The sequence below is a fragment of the Danio rerio genome, chromosome 20, assembly GCF_049306965.1.
Source record: "Danio rerio strain Tuebingen ecotype United States chromosome 20, GRCz12tu, whole genome shotgun sequence".
Classification (NCBI taxonomy): Eukaryota; Metazoa; Chordata; class Actinopteri; order Cypriniformes; family Danionidae; genus Danio; species Danio rerio.
In genome coordinates this window covers 34,761,739-34,780,350 of record NC_133195.1, presented here as the reverse complement: position 1 = coordinate 34,780,350, position 18,612 = coordinate 34,761,739, and the positions used below count along the sequence as shown (strand labels likewise).

The following is an 18,612-nucleotide window of genomic DNA, read 5'->3' as shown; positions in this document are numbered from 1 at the left end:
GCTTATTACACAGATACTTGCCACAAAACAAAAATTTTACTCAAATTGTTCTGAGCCGTAATAATTTGTATATTTTTTTTATTTAATATAAAGCTGACAGAAGCGAACACAGCTGATGGAGTATACACTCTTCTGAATTATTTAGCAACAAGATGGCGACCAAACAGTCAAAAACGCAAAGCTGACAAAAACAAAATTGGCTAAACAAAGCATACTAACCTACTTATTATTCATTTACCAGTTGGCACTAAACAGTCAAAAAAAGTAAAAAAAACAAAACACTGCATGACAGACAAGCAGATGCATATGTGGTTATGTAAGTATATAAATAAGAATCAAATTATATTTGATGTTCCCTATTCAGAGGTTGTTATTTCAAAATAACATACCTTGGAATGTCACGTCCGACCAATCAGAATCGAGTATTCCAGACAGCATAATAACTTTAAATAAATTAAACCTAAATGAACATTAATGAAAATTAATCAATTTGCAAACTAAAATAAAACAAAGTTGAAGGGATAAAATTACTAAAACTAAATCAAAAATCAAAAATTAAAACTAAATAAAAATTAAATTATTATATAAATTTAATAGCTAATTCAAAATGTTACTACATATAGTACCAACTACAAGAGTGTATAAGCTGCATAAGAAAAACTGCTGACAAACTATCCTTAAGATAATTTTTCTCCCAAAATATAAAACATTTTGTCATTAATTACTCATCTCATGTTGTTCCAAAGACTTTTATTCATCCTGTGAACAAAATTGAAGATATTTAGAATAAACAAACAGCTCAGAATACAGTACATAAATGCTGCCAGGGTGAACTATCATTCTTGCTTAAACTCTCCTTTTAAGATCATGTCATGAGGAACGAGTGGTGAGATCACCTGATATAGTTTAGACATATTGAGTTTTTGATTATGCTTTAAGCAGAATTAGACACAAACATGAGCTGTTAGACCACAGTAAAGTGTGGAATGCACCCTGAGGTGTTTACTACCACATTAACACATCAGACTGACTCTTCTCTTCTCTTCTCTTCTCTTCTCTTCTCTTCTCTTCTCTTCTCTTCTCTTCTCTTCTCTTCTCTTCTCTTCTCTTCTCTTCTCTTCTCTTCTCTTCTCTTCTCTTCTGTATATGTCCCCATTTTTCTTACCTCAGATTCATAGTGAGTCACAGTCTATCTCTGAATCAGTAGCACTATCGTTCGATAGACGTGGCGAAGAGAGAGCCCCTAATTGTCCTCCACATTTAAATTGCACAGTCGGGCGACTCCTCAGGCTATAAAAGGCTTTCTAAGTGACATAAGGTTGGGCTCAATATGGAAAAATGGCGCATTGGAGAAGTTTTGTAAAGCCTTTAGCTGGATTGTTTCCATGACACCACTCCAGTTTGCTTAAAGTGTAAAAAAAAGTTAAATATTGACTCAATCAGCATGTAAAGACTCACCCGCTATTCTAAACCATGTCACCTAATTCCGTAGCCATCCAAGTTGCCTTAATGTTTATGGCGCTCGCTCTTCTGTGAGCAGTTAATTGAAGGAGAAAACCCTCTCTGGTGCGAGTCCAGATGTCAGATTAGAGGATTTCTCATGGCGTTCTGGAAGCCAAACGAGCTCAGCACATGCTGACTGGATGAATGTGGACATCCTCTGTCTCCACTGCCCTCCTCTGCCATGTCTCTCCAGCTCACCCTGCGCACTTTTTATCCCCCCATTTTCCCCCAGGTACCAGCAGAGGACAAGAAAAAGGACAACAGCATCGCCAATGGTGAGACGTGCCACATCACTGTTCGGGTTATCTCTCAAACACTTAGCATTCACTGTTATGTGTTGTATATTTAAAATAATCTTAGAATGTTAGTCTGTATTTTGTTTGTGTGGTTAGGGTTAGGGTTAGTAAAATGTTACCAAACAGCTAGACTGATTAAGCACAAATATGGTACAGCAAATAATATTCTGAAGCTATTATGACAATTTTAAACTACCGTTTTCTGTTTTAATAATTTTTAGAATGTTTATTTTTTGTAATGGCAAAACTGAATTTTAAACTATTTTAAACAAAAATATTTTGGTAACACTTTGGGTCACAATTCATGTTATGAACAAACCATTAACTAACATTACCAGCGTAATAAACTATTAATTATAATAGTTTGGGAGGGTTTGGGAAAAGGAGAGGAAGGGGTTTCTTACAGACGAAGATAGTTGTGGAATGAAGACTGTGTTTATTTATAGTGACTTAGGAATCATATGATTGGAGGATCTTGATTTGCTAATGCACTATAAAACACAATTAAATTAAGTTAACTAAATACCTCATTATTTCAACTTAAATGGAGTAAGTTCACAAAGTTAAGTTACTTTTATAGATTAGTTTTTTTTTTTTTTAACTCAAATGGTTGGTAGCAATCGGTTTCCTCAAATGGTTTGAGTCGCCTTAACCTATTGAGTTTTACAGTACTCTTTTGGTTTGAGTTTTCTTCATTTATTGGGTTTTACTGTTCTCAAATAGCTTTGTTTACTCAATGGACTAAGTTCACAGTACAGTAATGAGTTAATTAAATACATCATTACTTAAACTTAAATGGATTAAGTTCACAGTACTCATATAGATTAGTTTTTGAACTTAAATGGTTTGTTGCAATCGGCTTCCTCAAATGGTTTGAGTTACCTTAACATTTTGGGTTTTACAGTGTAGTTTATAAATAAACTTCACTTAAACGCTCAAAAGTTTAGAAAGCTCTGTAGAATTCTCATATTAGCCTTGGCATGTGTTTAGTATCCCTGCAGGTACAATGAATATTTTGGAGTTAAAAGCTGACCTGTAAGCTTTTTTTTCCAGTTGAAATATTGGAAAAGCATTACTCGTCTTCATTTGAGTGCTTCTGTTGCCGCGTGCAATACAAATGAAAGTGAAGTGAAAAGAATGAATTTGTAAAAGCAGACAATAATTCGCCTCACTTATCTCCCCCAGTCATTGTTTGGCCATCAGAGCAGTGAGGCTAATAGCTGCTGTAATGATATGATAGCTGGCTGCCTTCACCATTGCACTTTCTCATTTATCCCTTTCTTCCTCTATCCAATCCATCTTCTACTCATCAGCACAAACACAGACGCGCACACAAACACACACACACACACACACACACACACACACACACACACACACACACACACACACACACACACACACACACACACACACACACACACACATACACACACACACACACACACAAACACACACACACACACACACACACACGCACACACAGTAGATGCATGGCCTCATCTGTATCTCTGTGATCATGATTGTGTGCTCACCCCTCATCACGACAGGCCAATTATGTGCTTTCCCAGAGAGCCCAGTGTGTTGCTTGGTAACACCTGTGGATAAGTAAATGGATTGAATGGCTTTGGTACGGCATCTGCGCTATCATGGTTTAATACGTCAGCACAGCGCCGTGTAATGAGGTAAAGCTGCACTGTATAACAGTATTTCGCAAAATTGGCAGAATTAATTGAGTGACATCAATGAATAAGCATTTATAAATTCAATACGGTGCCACTGATTGGCTTAATGAGCTTTACTGATTGCTACTGACTGAGTTAATCATGGTATCCTCATGAAGAGTCATGTTATTATTTTTTTGTGCAGTGTTTTCAGAGTTATTGCAAACATAACCAGATTTTCAAGAAGCAAACTACTGTACAGTACTTTTCCAATAAGTAGCAGCAACGTAATGCAATCTTTGCTTTACTTTTGCTTTACTTTTGTTAACAGTTTTTTTCCTTCTTTCTCGAAGGAGTTTCTTGATTGTAGTCTTTATAGACCTTCTTCAATGGAAATCAGTTTGAGGTTTTTAGGTGTTTTAGGTCTGCTGTCTAAATTCACTTTGTCAGTCAGTCTTTATTCATTTCCCGAAGGCAATTTGGTTGCAGCATACAAGCATGTCACACATAATACACAAAGTACATCATACAATACAAATTCTATCCTAAATTTAAGAATTTTACAGCTGAGGGGATGAATGAAAGTTTAAAACGATTTGTTTTACTAATAGGAGTATCGATGTATGTATGTATGTATCGAATACCAGAAGGGAGAAGATAAAACTCGTGGTGCATAGGATGGGACTCGTCTGACAGAATACTCTAAGCTTAACTGTTAAGCTTATTGTACATTTCTTCCGTTTTAACATTTTCCAAAATGTTAAGTCTCCCTGTTGAATGTTTGCTTCTGATTGGCTGAATAATTAAACTTAAGTTTATTTGTTTCAAGAGTTCACACTTCGCTGATGATTGATTAAAAAGCTTGTTTGTTCCCGGGAGAGAGCCCTGAGCTCATAAGATCCTCGAGCCCGGGGCTTCCTCCTGTTTGCAAGGCGAGAGGGGAGTTTGAGCTCAGGTAGATCTCGAGAACTCCTCTGCTGTAGTAACTAATGAACAATTGTGATTGCTCTTAAAAGGTAACTATTTACTAGCATGTCTATGGTGCAGATTTGGATTAGTCAATTAACTTAAGTTGCATGTTATTGGACAGTGGGAGGAAACCGGGGAATCAGGGGGAAACCCAAGTGAGCAAGGGGAGAATGTGTAACCTCCGCACAGAAACATCGGCTGGCTTGGTAAGGACTAGAACCAGTGACGTTCTTGCTGTGAGGCAACAGTTCTAACCACTGGGCCACCGTGCCACCAATCTAGGAAAGGAAGAGTAGGGGGGGAAGGGGGGATTCATCAAAACGAAGATGGCTGGTATATGGAACTTAGGGTATTTATAGTGGCTTAGGAATCGTCTGACTGGTGAATCATAAATTGAATAATGCGGGGCCAGCTGTTCGAAATTAGTTTATAAATAAACTTCACCTAGTGCTTTTCACAATAATTGTTGTTTTAAAGCAGCTTTACAAAAGGTGCATATTATTGCGATACAATCAAATTCTGAAAGGCTAAGGTCAGGGGCATCGCTAGACCCCATTTACTGGGCAGGTGCCCCAGTAAAAATCGTCTTTATATGCAATTGTATTTATTAAGATTGGACATTATTCTCTATGTGCAACTGAACCAATGCTGATGAAAGCAATTGAGTTTAATCAAAAAGCATACTGAGCATGTATACAGAAAAAAAAAAAAAAAAAAAAAAACATACCCACGCACCTCATGCATCAATTTTTTTGTTTGTTTTGGAGTGGGAACTGTGCCTCACTGGAGCTTTATGTCTAGCATCACCCCTGGTTAAGGTTATTAGTTACCATAACTTTATTAGTTACCAAAAACTAGGGCCAGACAGAATCTGTGGATTCTGTGTTTTTTGGAGTTTTGTAAAAAAAAAAAAAAAAAAATCTGCGGGTTTATGGGGGATGATTTTGTAAGTATCGTAGCTTAAAACGAAACATTTGAAATAAAAAAATAATACATTTTTAAACTTTTATTTAATTTTTACAATGCAAATCCAATTAGATCCACTTATTTGGTAGACAAAGCGGCGCGGTGGCACAGAGGGTAGCCTCACAGCATAAAGGTCGCTGGTTCAGTTGGCCTTGGCTGGGTCAGTTGGCATTTCTGTGTGGATTTTTCATGTTCTCCCCGTGTTTGCATGGGTTTCCTCCTGGCGCTCCGGTTTCCTACACAGTCCAAAGACAGGCGATGTAGGTGAATTCGGTAAGCTAAATTGTCCAGAATGTATATGTGTGAATGAGTGTGTATGGGTATTTCCCAGTGATGGGTTGCAGCTGGAAGGGCATCCGTTGCATAAAACATATGCTAGAAAAGTTGGCGGTTTATTCCGCTGTGGCGACCCCAGATTAATAAAGGGACTAAGCCGAAATAGAACATGAATAAATGAAAAGGACCAAAAGCCACAAAGACACTTACCAAGCAAATTAATACATTACATATTAGGATTAAAATGAGAAACTTGTTTCCCTTTTTGATTTTTAAGGGTGAAACCAAAACAAAATGCTCTGTCGTAAGGTGTTGTAACTATTCTATAAGCAACATAATTGATTAAATGAATAGAAATCCACTGCTTTGTGTTGTGCCCATATTACCACCTTGAGTGTGTGTTATTATCTAATCATCAATGGCCCATCTTCAAGATCCCAATAAATGCTAGCTTTGCAATGTTAAATATTTGCATAAGATTGACTGTATTTTACATATTTCTTTCTTTTTTATATATATTAAAAAACTGTACTAGTGTTGCTAACACATTAGTTAATCACTAATTTTCCTTTTTGTGAATATTGCATTACTGTTGTGGAGCAAAGATGATGTGTCTCTATTTTTCTAATCTTTTTGAAATGGTTATTTTATTGAGTAAAATGTCAATAAAAAGATCTGGAAAAAAAAACAGTTAATAAATAAATAAAATAAAAATAAAGCATTAGATTGAATAAAAAAAATAAATAAATAAATGAAAATGATTGTTGAATAACCCCCACCCCATTTTTCTCTTTGAAATCTTTGAGATACAGAAGGAGTGGAGTCAACTGCAGCCCCTGACAAAGAGACAGACAGAAAAGATAAGGAGAAAGTACAGACTGGTAAGGAGTCCAGTGCTGGTTTGCTTCAGTCCCAGGATGCATTAGCTTCAAACAAACCGCTGCTGCTGAAGACCTGGGTGGACCTGCACAACTTCACTAAATGCTTCCAGTAGGAGTCAATCATTTCTAGCAAACGTCTAAGCCATATTATGCTAATCCTTTGCTATGTTGTCATATTAACTGCTCATGCTCTTAAATTCTGATTAAGCTGCTGGCTGAAATATGCAAATAATCATGCATTGTAGGACACTGCTGATTTTCCACAAGCCAAACATGTATCCGCATCAGTTCAAAACATCACACTTTACGGTAAGATTTTAAAAGAAAAGAGTTTAGCAGTTTAAATATTTAACGTTTCTGCTATATATATATATATATATATATATATATATATATATATATATATATATATATATATATATATATATATATATATATATATATATATATATATATATATTATTATATGGGGTTTGAGAAAGTGTTTGCCTCCTTAGCCCCCCTCCCGGATTTTTTATTCTTTCTTAATGTTTCAGTTCATCAAACAAATTTAAATATTAGTCAAAGCTAACCGAAGTAAACACATCATGGTGTTTTGAAATGAAAGTTTTTATCATTATGTGAAAACAAACCTAAATCTACATGCATGATGTGTTTACTTTTGTTTATCTTTGAATAGTATTTAAATTTGTCTGAAGATTAAACATTAACGTGGACAAACATGAACAAAAATAAATAAATGAAATCAATAAGGGATCAAACACCTTTTCACATCACTCTATATATAATTGGTCAAAATACAAATTTTTACTATCAAAAATCTGGTTTATTCCAATAAATATTGTTTTTTTTCCCCTTATTTTGGTATCTTTTTGTGACTGTCATTTTATGCACGAAATGTTCTAGATTACTCTTTTTTTTATTTGGAAAAGTTTAAGATTTAACAAAACTGTAAATCATAAATCCAAAGATTTATGGTTTTTTTCCATATCTGTATATGTAAAGAAAGATTATTATTACTTTCAGTATATATGTACTGGCTATACACTACATAACAAAAGTCCTGTCGCCTATCCAAGTTTAAGGAACAATAAATAATAACTTGACTTCTAGTTGATCATTTGGTACCAGAAGTGTCTTATATGAGGCAAAGGCCTCTAGTTTACGCTTATTTTACCAAAATAACGTTTGATCATACCTTGATTTTTAATTATTTAATTAGGTCAGTAAGGTCTGACTTTGCTTAGACAAAAGTCTTGTCACTTAACAGAAATAATGTATAGTATAGAATATAAAATCACGGTGCAGAGGGAAAATAATAAATATTTTGTATGACTCCCATGAGCTTAAAGGACTGCATTCATACATCTCAGCGATGACTCAAATAACTTATTGATAAAGTCATCTGGAATGGCAAAGAAAGCTGTCTTGCAGGACTTATTAAGTTCATCAAGACTCTTTTGATTCATCTTCAATGCCTCCTCTTATGTTCAATAATGTCAATGTCTGGTGACTGGGCTGGCCAAGGGAACTTTGATGTGAAGGCTGAAGTTTGAGAAGGAACGCTATTTAGCTAAAGAATTTGCTCTCTTCTGTGGTTTGTATTGTAATGGGTAGCACAAATATCTTGATACCTCAGGCTGTTGATTCATCTTTATTTCCATAGCGAAAATATTAGTAATGTGGTCATCCACTCTGCAGATCTTTCACACACCCCTATACTGAATGTAACCCCAAACTATGATTTTTCCTTCACCAAACTTGAGTTATGTCTGTGAGAATCTTGGGTCCATGTGGGTTCTAGTAGGTCTTCTGCAGTATTTGTGATGATTGTGTTGCAGTCCAACAGATGATTCATCTGACAAATCTACCCTCTGCCACTTTTCCAAATGATCAATTAGAAGTCAAGTTATTCTTTGTTGCTCTTACAACTGGCGTCAATGACAAGACTTTTGTCAGGTAGTGTGTTTATTTTTGCTTTTTTGTTCTGCTGAATGGCTAAAATCAGTTGCTTTTACTTTATATAAAGTGCCACAACCACACACAAGCTTATTATTTAATTTAAAAAGCATTTCTCTATTACTTAATTTCCCAATAGGCATGCTTTTGCAGCTATGGTAACAGAAATTTGTTTTCCTGCTATGGTTGGGCTGGGCTCTTTTGACAATTATATTGATGACATTCAGAATGTCATAAAAACATCTAATGCAAGAATGAGCTAAACCTGTTGTTGTGGCATTTGTAGTTGTGCTTGGTATAATTATGGTATCTGTGGTGGGAGGGATGTGATGTGTGTGGAAAGAACATGAAAGTGAGTCAATTCTCTGTTAGAACTCCATCTCCTCTCGACTGTCTGCTGCTGCATTGTCCTACACTGTGGCCTCCACCCACTCTGTGGCTGCTCTTCCTAAACAATCTGATTTGACTGGAAATATTCACACACAGGTACACACACATGCACAAACAAATCAACACACAATGGGTGGTTTTTGATAACCTGGCTGCTTTTGCTTTTCACTTTCCACTGTTCTGTAGTGCTGGTGTGCTGGCTTTATTTTCATGTATCCACTGAGAATATGCTTTGATTTAATATTTGAGAATTGCTACAAGTGTGAGTTTATGTGATGGTGTATGTATGTTTTGTCTCCTGGGTTACATTCAAAGCTGAAATATATAGATGTAATATATGGAAATTTCATATAAAGGCAATCGTTATTATCACGGTTTTATTAAAATGAACTGAAAATGTTATGAAAATCAATGAATCAATGTCACAAACACACACACACACACACACACATACACACACACACACACACACACACACACACTTAAGGCATTCCACTAGGTTCTATATCTGAGAATGAACAAACAACAAATCAAAAGAGCAGCTTGTAATTTTGTGATGAGCAACATTAAGGTAGATCCGTGCATTATGAATTCATTCATTCATTCATTTTCTTTACGGCTTAGTCCCTTTATTAATCTGGGGTCACCACATCGGAATGAATCGCTAACTTATCCAGCATATGTTTAAGCAGCAGACACCCTTCCAGCTCCAACCCATCACTGGGGAACCCTCATACACTCTCATTCACATACATACACTATGGCCAATTTAGCTTACCCAGTTCACCTATAATGCATGTCTTTGCACTTGTGGGGGAAAGCGGAGCACCCTGAGGAAGCCCATACCAACACGGGGAGAACATGCAAACTCCACACAGAAATGCCAACTGACCCAGCTTGAGCTCGAACCAGCGACCTTTTTCCTGTGAGGCAACAGCGCTACCCATGGCGCCACCACACAACCCACATTATAAATTATGTTTGCTTAAATTTTTATTATTTCATGTACATTTGTTTGTGTTTTTATAGATACATTTGGTTTTCTAATTTAAGGTAAACTTGGAAATTTGGAAAACTACCTCACAGATATCCATGTATATGTTGTTTGTATCAAAATTGAGTAAAACTGTATTATAAAAGCCAAAAATGGTTATATTATTTAATAAAAATATCTAATTGTGATTTTCTGATTATATTGCAGTTTGATTTGTGATTGGTTCAGTAGTGAGCAGTACGCACTTTAAATGAAAGGAATACAATAAACTTTAACTGTATATACAGTATAAGTATAAACTTATTAATTGTCTATTTAAACATGCATTTACAGTACATTAGAGCCTTTTGTGATTAGCTAATCGCAATGTTCAAGCATTTTTACCACAAGTTTTCAAAAACATAAACAATTATTTTTCACAATAATACTTTTTTTTTATTGTAATAGTAGTCATCGGAAAATTTACCTTGTTTTACCCTCTGCTTATTGTTCTTTCTTGTTTCAGTCTGCAGATGGAAAAGGTACTTACTTCCTGTTTGCAGATAACCTGTTATCCACAGAGATTGTCATCGGTTTCTCAGCTTTAGTGCACTGGGGAGAAAGTGTGGAAGAGAGTAAGGGCATGCTGTACATATTTTATAATGTTAGCAACAAGGATTCTATCTTAATTTGTGTCTGTTGGGTGTTTAGGAAAGGAGTCCTCAACCAGGCCTGGTTCTCTAACAGCAAAGCCTTTTTCATGGAAAAGCATCATCTCTAAACTTCCTGTGGTGCAGATCCAAACCACTGCTTGTAAAGCTGTGCTTCTCTCCCTTCCCCCTGGGTAAATATATCACTAGAATTGTTGTCACATGATGCTGAAAAATAATATTGTTCCTCATACCTTCCAGTTCGATATATTCCAACAGTGTATTACTGATAATGAAAAGCTAATTGTTGATATTGTGAGCACTTCATAACACAGTGGATGATTATTTATTTACAGTTTTAGAGCGTTTTTTAAATATTCACATTGTATATTCTTTGGTGTTTATAACAACATCATGTGCTTGGGGACTTGATTGATTATCTTAAAGGTTCAAATGTGAGCTTGTCCATAATTTAATCTGGTCTACTACATGCTGAAATATTGATTGAAAATTATGTGATTATTTGTAGGGCTATTAAACATTAACACTGTGCAATAAGGCTCCAATAGTTAACATGATTATTTTAAAAACTACAAAAACTTTAATTAATCTTGGGTGATGTTAATTGCTTAGTTAATGCATAATAATGCCTAAAAATCATAGTTATAATAATTTTATGATTTTTTTAAGTAAGTTTGTTTGAAACAAGTTTATTCTTAGCATATATATATATACAATAAAGCAATACACTAATTATTTTTTGTTAATATACCTGTTAAAGTTACCTTTTTTTGCAGCTTAGATCAATATTGTGATAATACCGCAATTAATCGCAAGAAGATAACCTAATACTGTCATAAGCCTATAGGTTCAAGTCAGGTTCAAGTGGTCAGTTCAATTGTGAAAATGAAACCTTTCACAATTGTGTTTAAAAAATTGTAGCCATTGTTATGAATGAGGCAAAGGAGGTGGGGTTCAACATGCAGCTTTTGTTAATATAGAGAATTTTCCTGGGTCAAAACAGGAGCAAAACAGTAACATAAGGGATAACCCACAGGAGTAATTCAATAATTAGGCAAAGGTCAGGGCAGGCGGCAAACAATCATAAAATAAGAAACAGTCCAAGAATCACTGGCAAAGATTATGACATGAAATAAATACAATATAATATCCCACAATGATGGTGTGTGAGCGTGGGACTTAAATGGTGTTTGTGATGTACTGCAGCTGTGTCAGCTTAATCAGTGTCCAGATTGGAAAACTGTTTCAGGTGTGAGATACAAAGCATGATGGTAGCTGTAGTCTAGGGCTGCGTCCGAAACCGCCTACTACTCAGTAGGTACTGCATTTGAATTTAAACGTACTACTCGGCCGTTAGAAAAGTACGTTCTATACAGTAGGAACGTGAAAAGTATGAATGGAATTCGGACGTACTACATCTGCCATTTTGTCATGGTCACGTGACCTACCTGCGTCAATTGCGTCGCTTTACTCCCATTCATGAATTCGCTCGCTGGGCATCATGGGATAGCGCAGCATGCATGGGATGTGCACTCTAGAATCTCGCCGGAAGTAGTAAGTCATCCGGGTACTTCTCGCATACTGTTTTTCGAATTCTATGAATTCGGACACACTACTCGGCTCGCATACTGATTTTAGCATACTATATAGTATGGAAGTATGCGGTTTCGGACGCAGCCTAGGTGAATAGTTGGTGGTGTTCATATAGCTGGAATGCCCTCTAGTGAGTCTAGCTCCAACTAATGACTCATAACAGCCATATTATAACTATTTAACCTCTTGTTGGACTTAGTAAAAAAAAAAAACAGTTTAACTGTTTAAAAACTATTTAGTTAAAATTACATGCAATTGATGACCTTGTCTAGGTGTATGGAATTGTAAAGCTTCGATTGTATCTATATAAAACAACTTGCTATGTAATATTCTTGCATTCACTGGAGCTCAAGGTGCTCTAATAAACTTTTTAAAATCATAGATATTTATGTTCACTTCTTTGGTATTAAAATGATTATAGTAAAACAGAAAAATGAAAGTGTTTTTATGTAGTGGTCCTCAACCTTGACATCGGCTCTGTGTTGCAGCTTTTCAGATACAAATGAAAGCTTTTGCAAGGCTCTTGCAATGTATTGAGCTCTCTCTTAGAAGCCCAGAACAGAGGAGAGAGATAAGAAGATGGGTTGAGATACAGAAACCGAGAGAGAAATGACCCAGTCTGCTATTTCTAGCAGCATAGTGGCCTAAAAGCTGAGAGCCGACATTCAGAGGTCACACTGAAGGAAGAAGGGGGCAAGTGTAGGCACTTCTGAATTATTTTGACATTTATACATTTAAAAAAATACAAATAAGCAGATTTTGCTAAAAGGCTTTATGCACAGTACTTCTCAAATACTCTGTATCTGTTTTCTGATCTGTTCTTTTAAAGAAATGCTGAGTTGCTTCAGTTATTTTATCCAAATTATTTTATTGTACAGTTTTAACCCAACAGTTGGTTTGTCAATTTAATTCAAAATGTAAATCTATTTTAGAGTTTATTCTGTCTTTTTCTATTTTCACCTTACACTGTTCTGTTACAAAGAAAATGCTGATTTCTTTGGATTTCTATTGGAAAATGATGTAAAGATAATAGGTTACTGTAGAGGCAGTCTGGTGCTCTGGGGGTTTTGAGAGTGCTTGAAAGGCATAAGAGTGAAATTGTAATAATAGTGTTTATGGACAAGCAGATTTTGCTGACTGCAGCCTACAGTATTTTCACAAAGTGCATACATCATCACTAGAAATAGTGCATGATCTTGGAAAAAAAGTCTAATTAGAAATTGTGAATTAGCTGTATTCTGAACATACCACTAAGATCTCTGGTCAGTGGCTGCAGGCAACTTCTTAATGGGCCATATATACTTTACTCAGTCATATGATGATCATATGCTGGATATAGGATTCTAATATTATCAGCAGTTACTCACGGCTATATGTATGATGGCATATCATGATTCGGTGGATTGTTTAATTAAATTTAGATTAAAACACTGTATCAATTTTACACTTATGCATGTGTAAAACAATTTCAGTTGTGTAAAACAACATATTACAAACACTCAAATTACTGTAATTGAGTGGTTTTTCTTAGGAAGTGTACTTTACTAAGTGGCTTTAAAAATATGTAGTTGTATTATTGTATTAAATGGTGATTAAGTTAGTTTGAAATTTGATATTCATTAGACTTTCCATTTCAAACTAATTCGACTATTTGGGCCTGTTATATATTTGTCATTTGTTATAATTGTGTCTAATTTTGTGTACTTTTATAGCACCTGTTAAAGTAAATGGTAACACTTTATTTTAATGGTCAATTTGAGTATTAGTAGACTGCCTGCTTAATATCTGTTGATACTGCTCCTTAAACAGACATTTAACTGAATATAGTCATTTAACTGACTATAGTTTGCAAGTACATTTTAACTTACAACAACCCTAACCCCAACCTAGCAGTCTACTTATAATCTAATGAGAATTAGTTGGCATTTAAATGCAATGTAACTTAAATTCAACAAACGGACCATCAAAATAAAGTGTGAACAAATAAACTAGATCAGATAGACATAATTAAGCCCTTTATATTGCCACAAGGATTAATTTCCCCCCAAAAAATACTAATATTTAAAAACTATGTTAATTAATTAAGCAATTTAACTACATAAAATTACAACACCAGTATCAAAAAGTTCAGAACTATATCCCTGTCATTGCACAAGACTCTTTTTGGAATTAGCCCTTCATTTTATCACAAAAAAAAATTAATTTACAAAATAATATAAATCAATCAACAACGCTATTTGAGATAAAGGTATCAAATCAAGTGTAAATATTCAGAATATTATTCCCTACAATGCACAAGATTTTGATTTTAAGGTTACACACTTGTTTTTATATACTGCATTGTACTGAATCCATATTTTTGATATGTTGAATAAAATATGGGGGTGACACGGTGGCACAGTAGGTAGTGCTGTCACCTCACAGCAGGGTCGCTGGTTCAAGCCTCGGCTAGGTCAGTTGGCATTTCTGTGTGGAGTTTGTATGTTCTCCTCGTGTTAGAGTGAGTTTCCTCCGGGCGTTCTGGTTTCCACCACAAGTCCAAAGACATGTGCTATAGGTGAATTGGGGAAGCTAAATTGTCCATAGTGTATATGTATGAATGTGAGTTTATGGGTGTTTCCCAGTGATAGGTTGCAACTGAAAGGGCATCTGCTGCGTAAAACATATGCTGGATAAATTGGCGACTCATTCCGCTGTGGCGACCCCAGATTAATAAAGAGACTAAGCCAAAAAGAATATGAATAAATGAATGAATGAATGAATGAATGAATGAATGAATGAATAAAATATAAGTACTACAATTAATTAAACTCTAAAACAGTTTGAGATAAAGGTATCAAATCAACTGTTAAACATTCAGAAACACTTATAAGAAAATGCCATGGATGTAAGCTACATTTTTCATTTGCAAGGTATAAGATGAGATAATTTTCAATGTGTTATGCTCATTACTCTCGCTACTAATCTAAGTAGTCGCTACTACTACTTTCGTAAATTTTTACTCATACTTTAAGTAGTTTTTGCAGCAGATACTTTAAGCCTATTTTCAGCATGCAATTTTAAAGTAAATGGTAACACTTTATTTTAATGGTCAATTTGAGTATTAGTAGACTGCCTGCTTAATATCTGTTGATACTGCTCCTTAAACAGACATTTAACTGAATATAGTCATTTAACTGACTATAGTTTGCAAGTACATTTTAACTTACAACAACCCTAACCCCAAACTAGCAGTCTACTTATAATCTAATGAGAATTAGTTGGCATTTAAATGCAATGTAACTTAAATTCAACAAACGGACCATCAAAATAAAGTGTGAACAAATAAACTAGATCAGATAGACATAATTAAGCCCTTTATATTGCCACAAGGATTAATTTCCCCCCAAAAAATACTAATATTTAAAAACTATGTTAATTAATTAAGCAATTTAACTACATAAAATTACAACACCAGTATCAAAAAGTTCAGAACTATATCCCTGTCATTGCACAAGACTCTTTTTGGAATTAGCCCTTCATTTTATCACAAAAAAAAAATTAATTTACAAAATAATATAAATCAATCAACAACGCTATTTGAGATAAAGGTATCAAATCAAGTGTAAATATTCAGAATATTATTCCCTACAATGCACAAGATTTTGATTTTAAGGTTACACACTTGTTTTTATATACTGCATTGTACTGAATCCATATTTTTGATATGTTGAATAAAATATGGGGGTGACACGGTGGCACAGTAGGTAGTGCTGTCACCTCACAGCAGGGTCGCTGGTTCAAGCCTCGGCTAGGTCAGTTGGCATTTCTGTGTGGAGTTTGTATGTTCTCCTCGTGTTAGAGTGAGTTTCCTCCGGGCGTTCTGGTTTCCACCACAAGTCCAAAGACATGTGCTATAGGTGAATTGGGGAAGCTAAATTGTCCATAGTGTATATGTATGAATGTGAGTTTATGGGTGTTTCCCAGTGATAGGTTGCAACTGAAAGGGCATCTGCTGCGTAAAACATATGCTGGATAAATTGGCGACTCATTCCGCTGTGGCGACCCCAGATTAATAAAGAGACTAAGCCAAAAAGAATATGAATAAATGATTGAATGAATGAATGAATGAATGAATGAATAAAATATAAGTACTACAATTAATTAAACTCTAAAACAGTTTGAGATAAAGGTATCAAATCAACTGTTAAACATTCAGAAACACTTATAAGAAAATGCCATGGATGTAAGCTACATTTTTCATTTGCAAGGTATAAGATGAGATAATTTTCAATGTGTTATGCTCATTACTCTCGCTACTAATCTAAGTAGTCGCTACTACTACTTTCGTAAATTTTTACTCATACTTTAAGTAGTTTTTGCAGCAGATACTTTAAGCCTATTTTCAGCATGCAATTTTACTTGAGCATGATTTTTAAGTACTATTTTTTTACCACTGAACACCTCAGACCAGTAACTAAAACATTTTTTCAATATTATCATTGTTTTTCTTACTAGGCGCCATGTGCTTCAGGTGCACACTAATGCTTCATTGGCCGTCCACCTACATCTCTGCAGCAAGTTTCCTTTTGTGTTTGGTGATGAAGAAACTGTCATGCCATACCTTGACAAGGCATGTGTAGTTTAACACTGTTAACTGATTAGTTTTTTCACTTTTTTATACTGTTTTAGATAGTGATGAGAGCATAAAAAATTCTGTATGCAAACTTTGGTTCCAAAAGGTTGTCATCTGGCTTTTTTCTTAGTCAAAAATATTAAAATGGCAGTTCTTGTGCTTCACATTTCTCTTCTGCTTTTTATTAGGAAAGTCTGAGATTCTGTGAACAGGCTGTGACAATTGTGAGAGCTCTGGGTTGTGTAATTAGCTGCTTTTCTGATCCAGAGGAACTACCATTGACCACCAAAGAACTTGAGAAAGCACATGGCATGGGCATAAAGCAGCAAAGGGTGAGTTATTTATTCATTTATTTTCTTTCGGCTATTTCTCTGTGTTCTTTAGGGGTCGCTACAGTGTAATGAACCGCCAACTTATTTAGCATATGTTTTACACAGCCGATGACCTTCCATCGTCTGTACTATTGTATACCCAGTACTGGGAAGCATATACATACACTACGGCCAATTTAGTTTATTTAATTGACCTATAGCACAATTCTTTGGACTGTGGGGGAAACCGGTGCACCCGGAGGAAACCCACACGAACACAAGGAGAACGTGCAAACTCCACACAGAAATGCCATCTGACCTAGCGGGGACTCGAACCAGCAACCTTTTTGCTGTGAGCCGACAGTGCTAACTGCTGAGCCAGGGTAATTTAGGAAAGTATCTTGTCAGACTGCCATGTAACCAAAATGTTGTATATGAGCAAAGCTTTTTGTGTGTCTTTTGTACTTTTAACAGCCGTGAAATTTACCCACTGATAGACCTTTATTATTTTAATTAATAAAATATGTGCTCTTTCAGAATTTGAGCTCTTAATGACTCATCAGCTGTGTTCACACCAGCTTTGTACCAGCAAAGCAACCGTGAAATGTCATTGCTGTTCTTTTATGTTTATAGTTTCATTTGAATTGCATTGTTTTCACACTTTTTTATTCTTTAATTATTTTATAAATTTTTAATTCATTCATTTTTATTATTAAATTAGTTTGTGTGTGAGAGTCTTTTTGTTTTGTTTCTATTTTTTGGGGGGTTGGTTAATTTGATAAACAATATTTTAAAAAGTTCAACAAAAAAATGAAACATTTACCCATTATTTATTCAACCTCAGGTGGTTCCAATGAGCCTGTGAGTTCCTATGGTTCCTATAAGTTTCTTTTTTTCTGTTGAACACAAAAGAAGATTATTCTGATAATGTTAGCAACCGGTAACCAGTGGCAACCATAGCAGGAAAAACAAATACTATGGATGTCATTGTTTACAGGTTTCCAACATTTTTCAAAATTACTTCCTGTGTGTTTAACAGAAATAGGAAACTCTAAAACGATTGTGACAAGTGAAGGGTGAGTAAGTGATGACATAATTGTTTTAGTTTTGTGTGAAGTGTCTTTTTTTTTGCAGAAGCAATTACTTTGTGCTAGCATTCGTTCTGGCATAGTGGAACAACGCAGACTCTGACAACAAAGATGAAGATCCATGTGCAGTTTATTTAAAGAGAAGTCATGCAGGCAATGGTCAAAAACAGGGGCCAACAGTAGCATATAGATAATCCAAAAAGCATAGTCTAAATACAGGCAAATAGTCAGGCTAGGCGGCAAAGGATGAAAACAGAAAACAGATAAGGATCAAAAACAAGGCAAGACAAACAAAACAGCTCTTTGTTTTGTTCACTGGTCAAAACAAGACTCTGCAAATAATGTGTGAATGTGAGCTGTCATATAGTCTGTGTAATCAGTCTTTGATCAGCTCCAAGATGTGTGTGTAATCATCTGGTAAACTGCAACTGGTGTGTGAGTACAAGTATGATAGGAT

At 35.2% G+C, this 18,612-nt stretch overlaps 2 protein-coding genes across 13 annotated transcripts in view; both read left to right on the top strand.

Moving 5' to 3' along the window:
- Positions 1-18,612, top strand: part of LOC141379311 (uncharacterized) — a 701,133-nt gene that overhangs the window by 107,159 nt on the left and 575,362 nt on the right. The gene's annotated exons all lie outside the window — the stretch shown is intronic.
- adgb (androglobin) overlaps positions 1-18,612 on the top strand; it is a 77,855-nt gene that overhangs the window by 33,543 nt on the left and 25,700 nt on the right. For 4 of the 12 annotated variants that reach the window (XM_073933369.1, XM_073933368.1, XM_073933373.1 and 1 more), the window contains 7 exons: positions 1,736-1,778; positions 6,487-6,664; positions 6,801-6,864; positions 10,404-10,512; positions 10,589-10,721; positions 16,639-16,753; positions 16,945-17,088. In XM_073933369.1, the coding sequence (XP_073789470.1) occupies positions 1,736-1,778; positions 6,487-6,664; positions 6,801-6,864; positions 10,404-10,512; positions 10,589-10,721; positions 16,639-16,753; positions 16,945-17,088 (786 nt within the window). Of the gene's footprint in view, positions 1-1,735; positions 1,779-6,480; positions 6,665-6,800; positions 6,865-8,886; positions 9,001-10,403; positions 10,513-10,588; positions 10,722-16,638; positions 16,754-16,944; positions 17,089-18,612 lie in introns of all 12 variants that reach the window. The other 8 variants (XM_073933366.1, XM_677935.10, XM_073933370.1 and 5 more) reach the window with 3 other exon arrangements.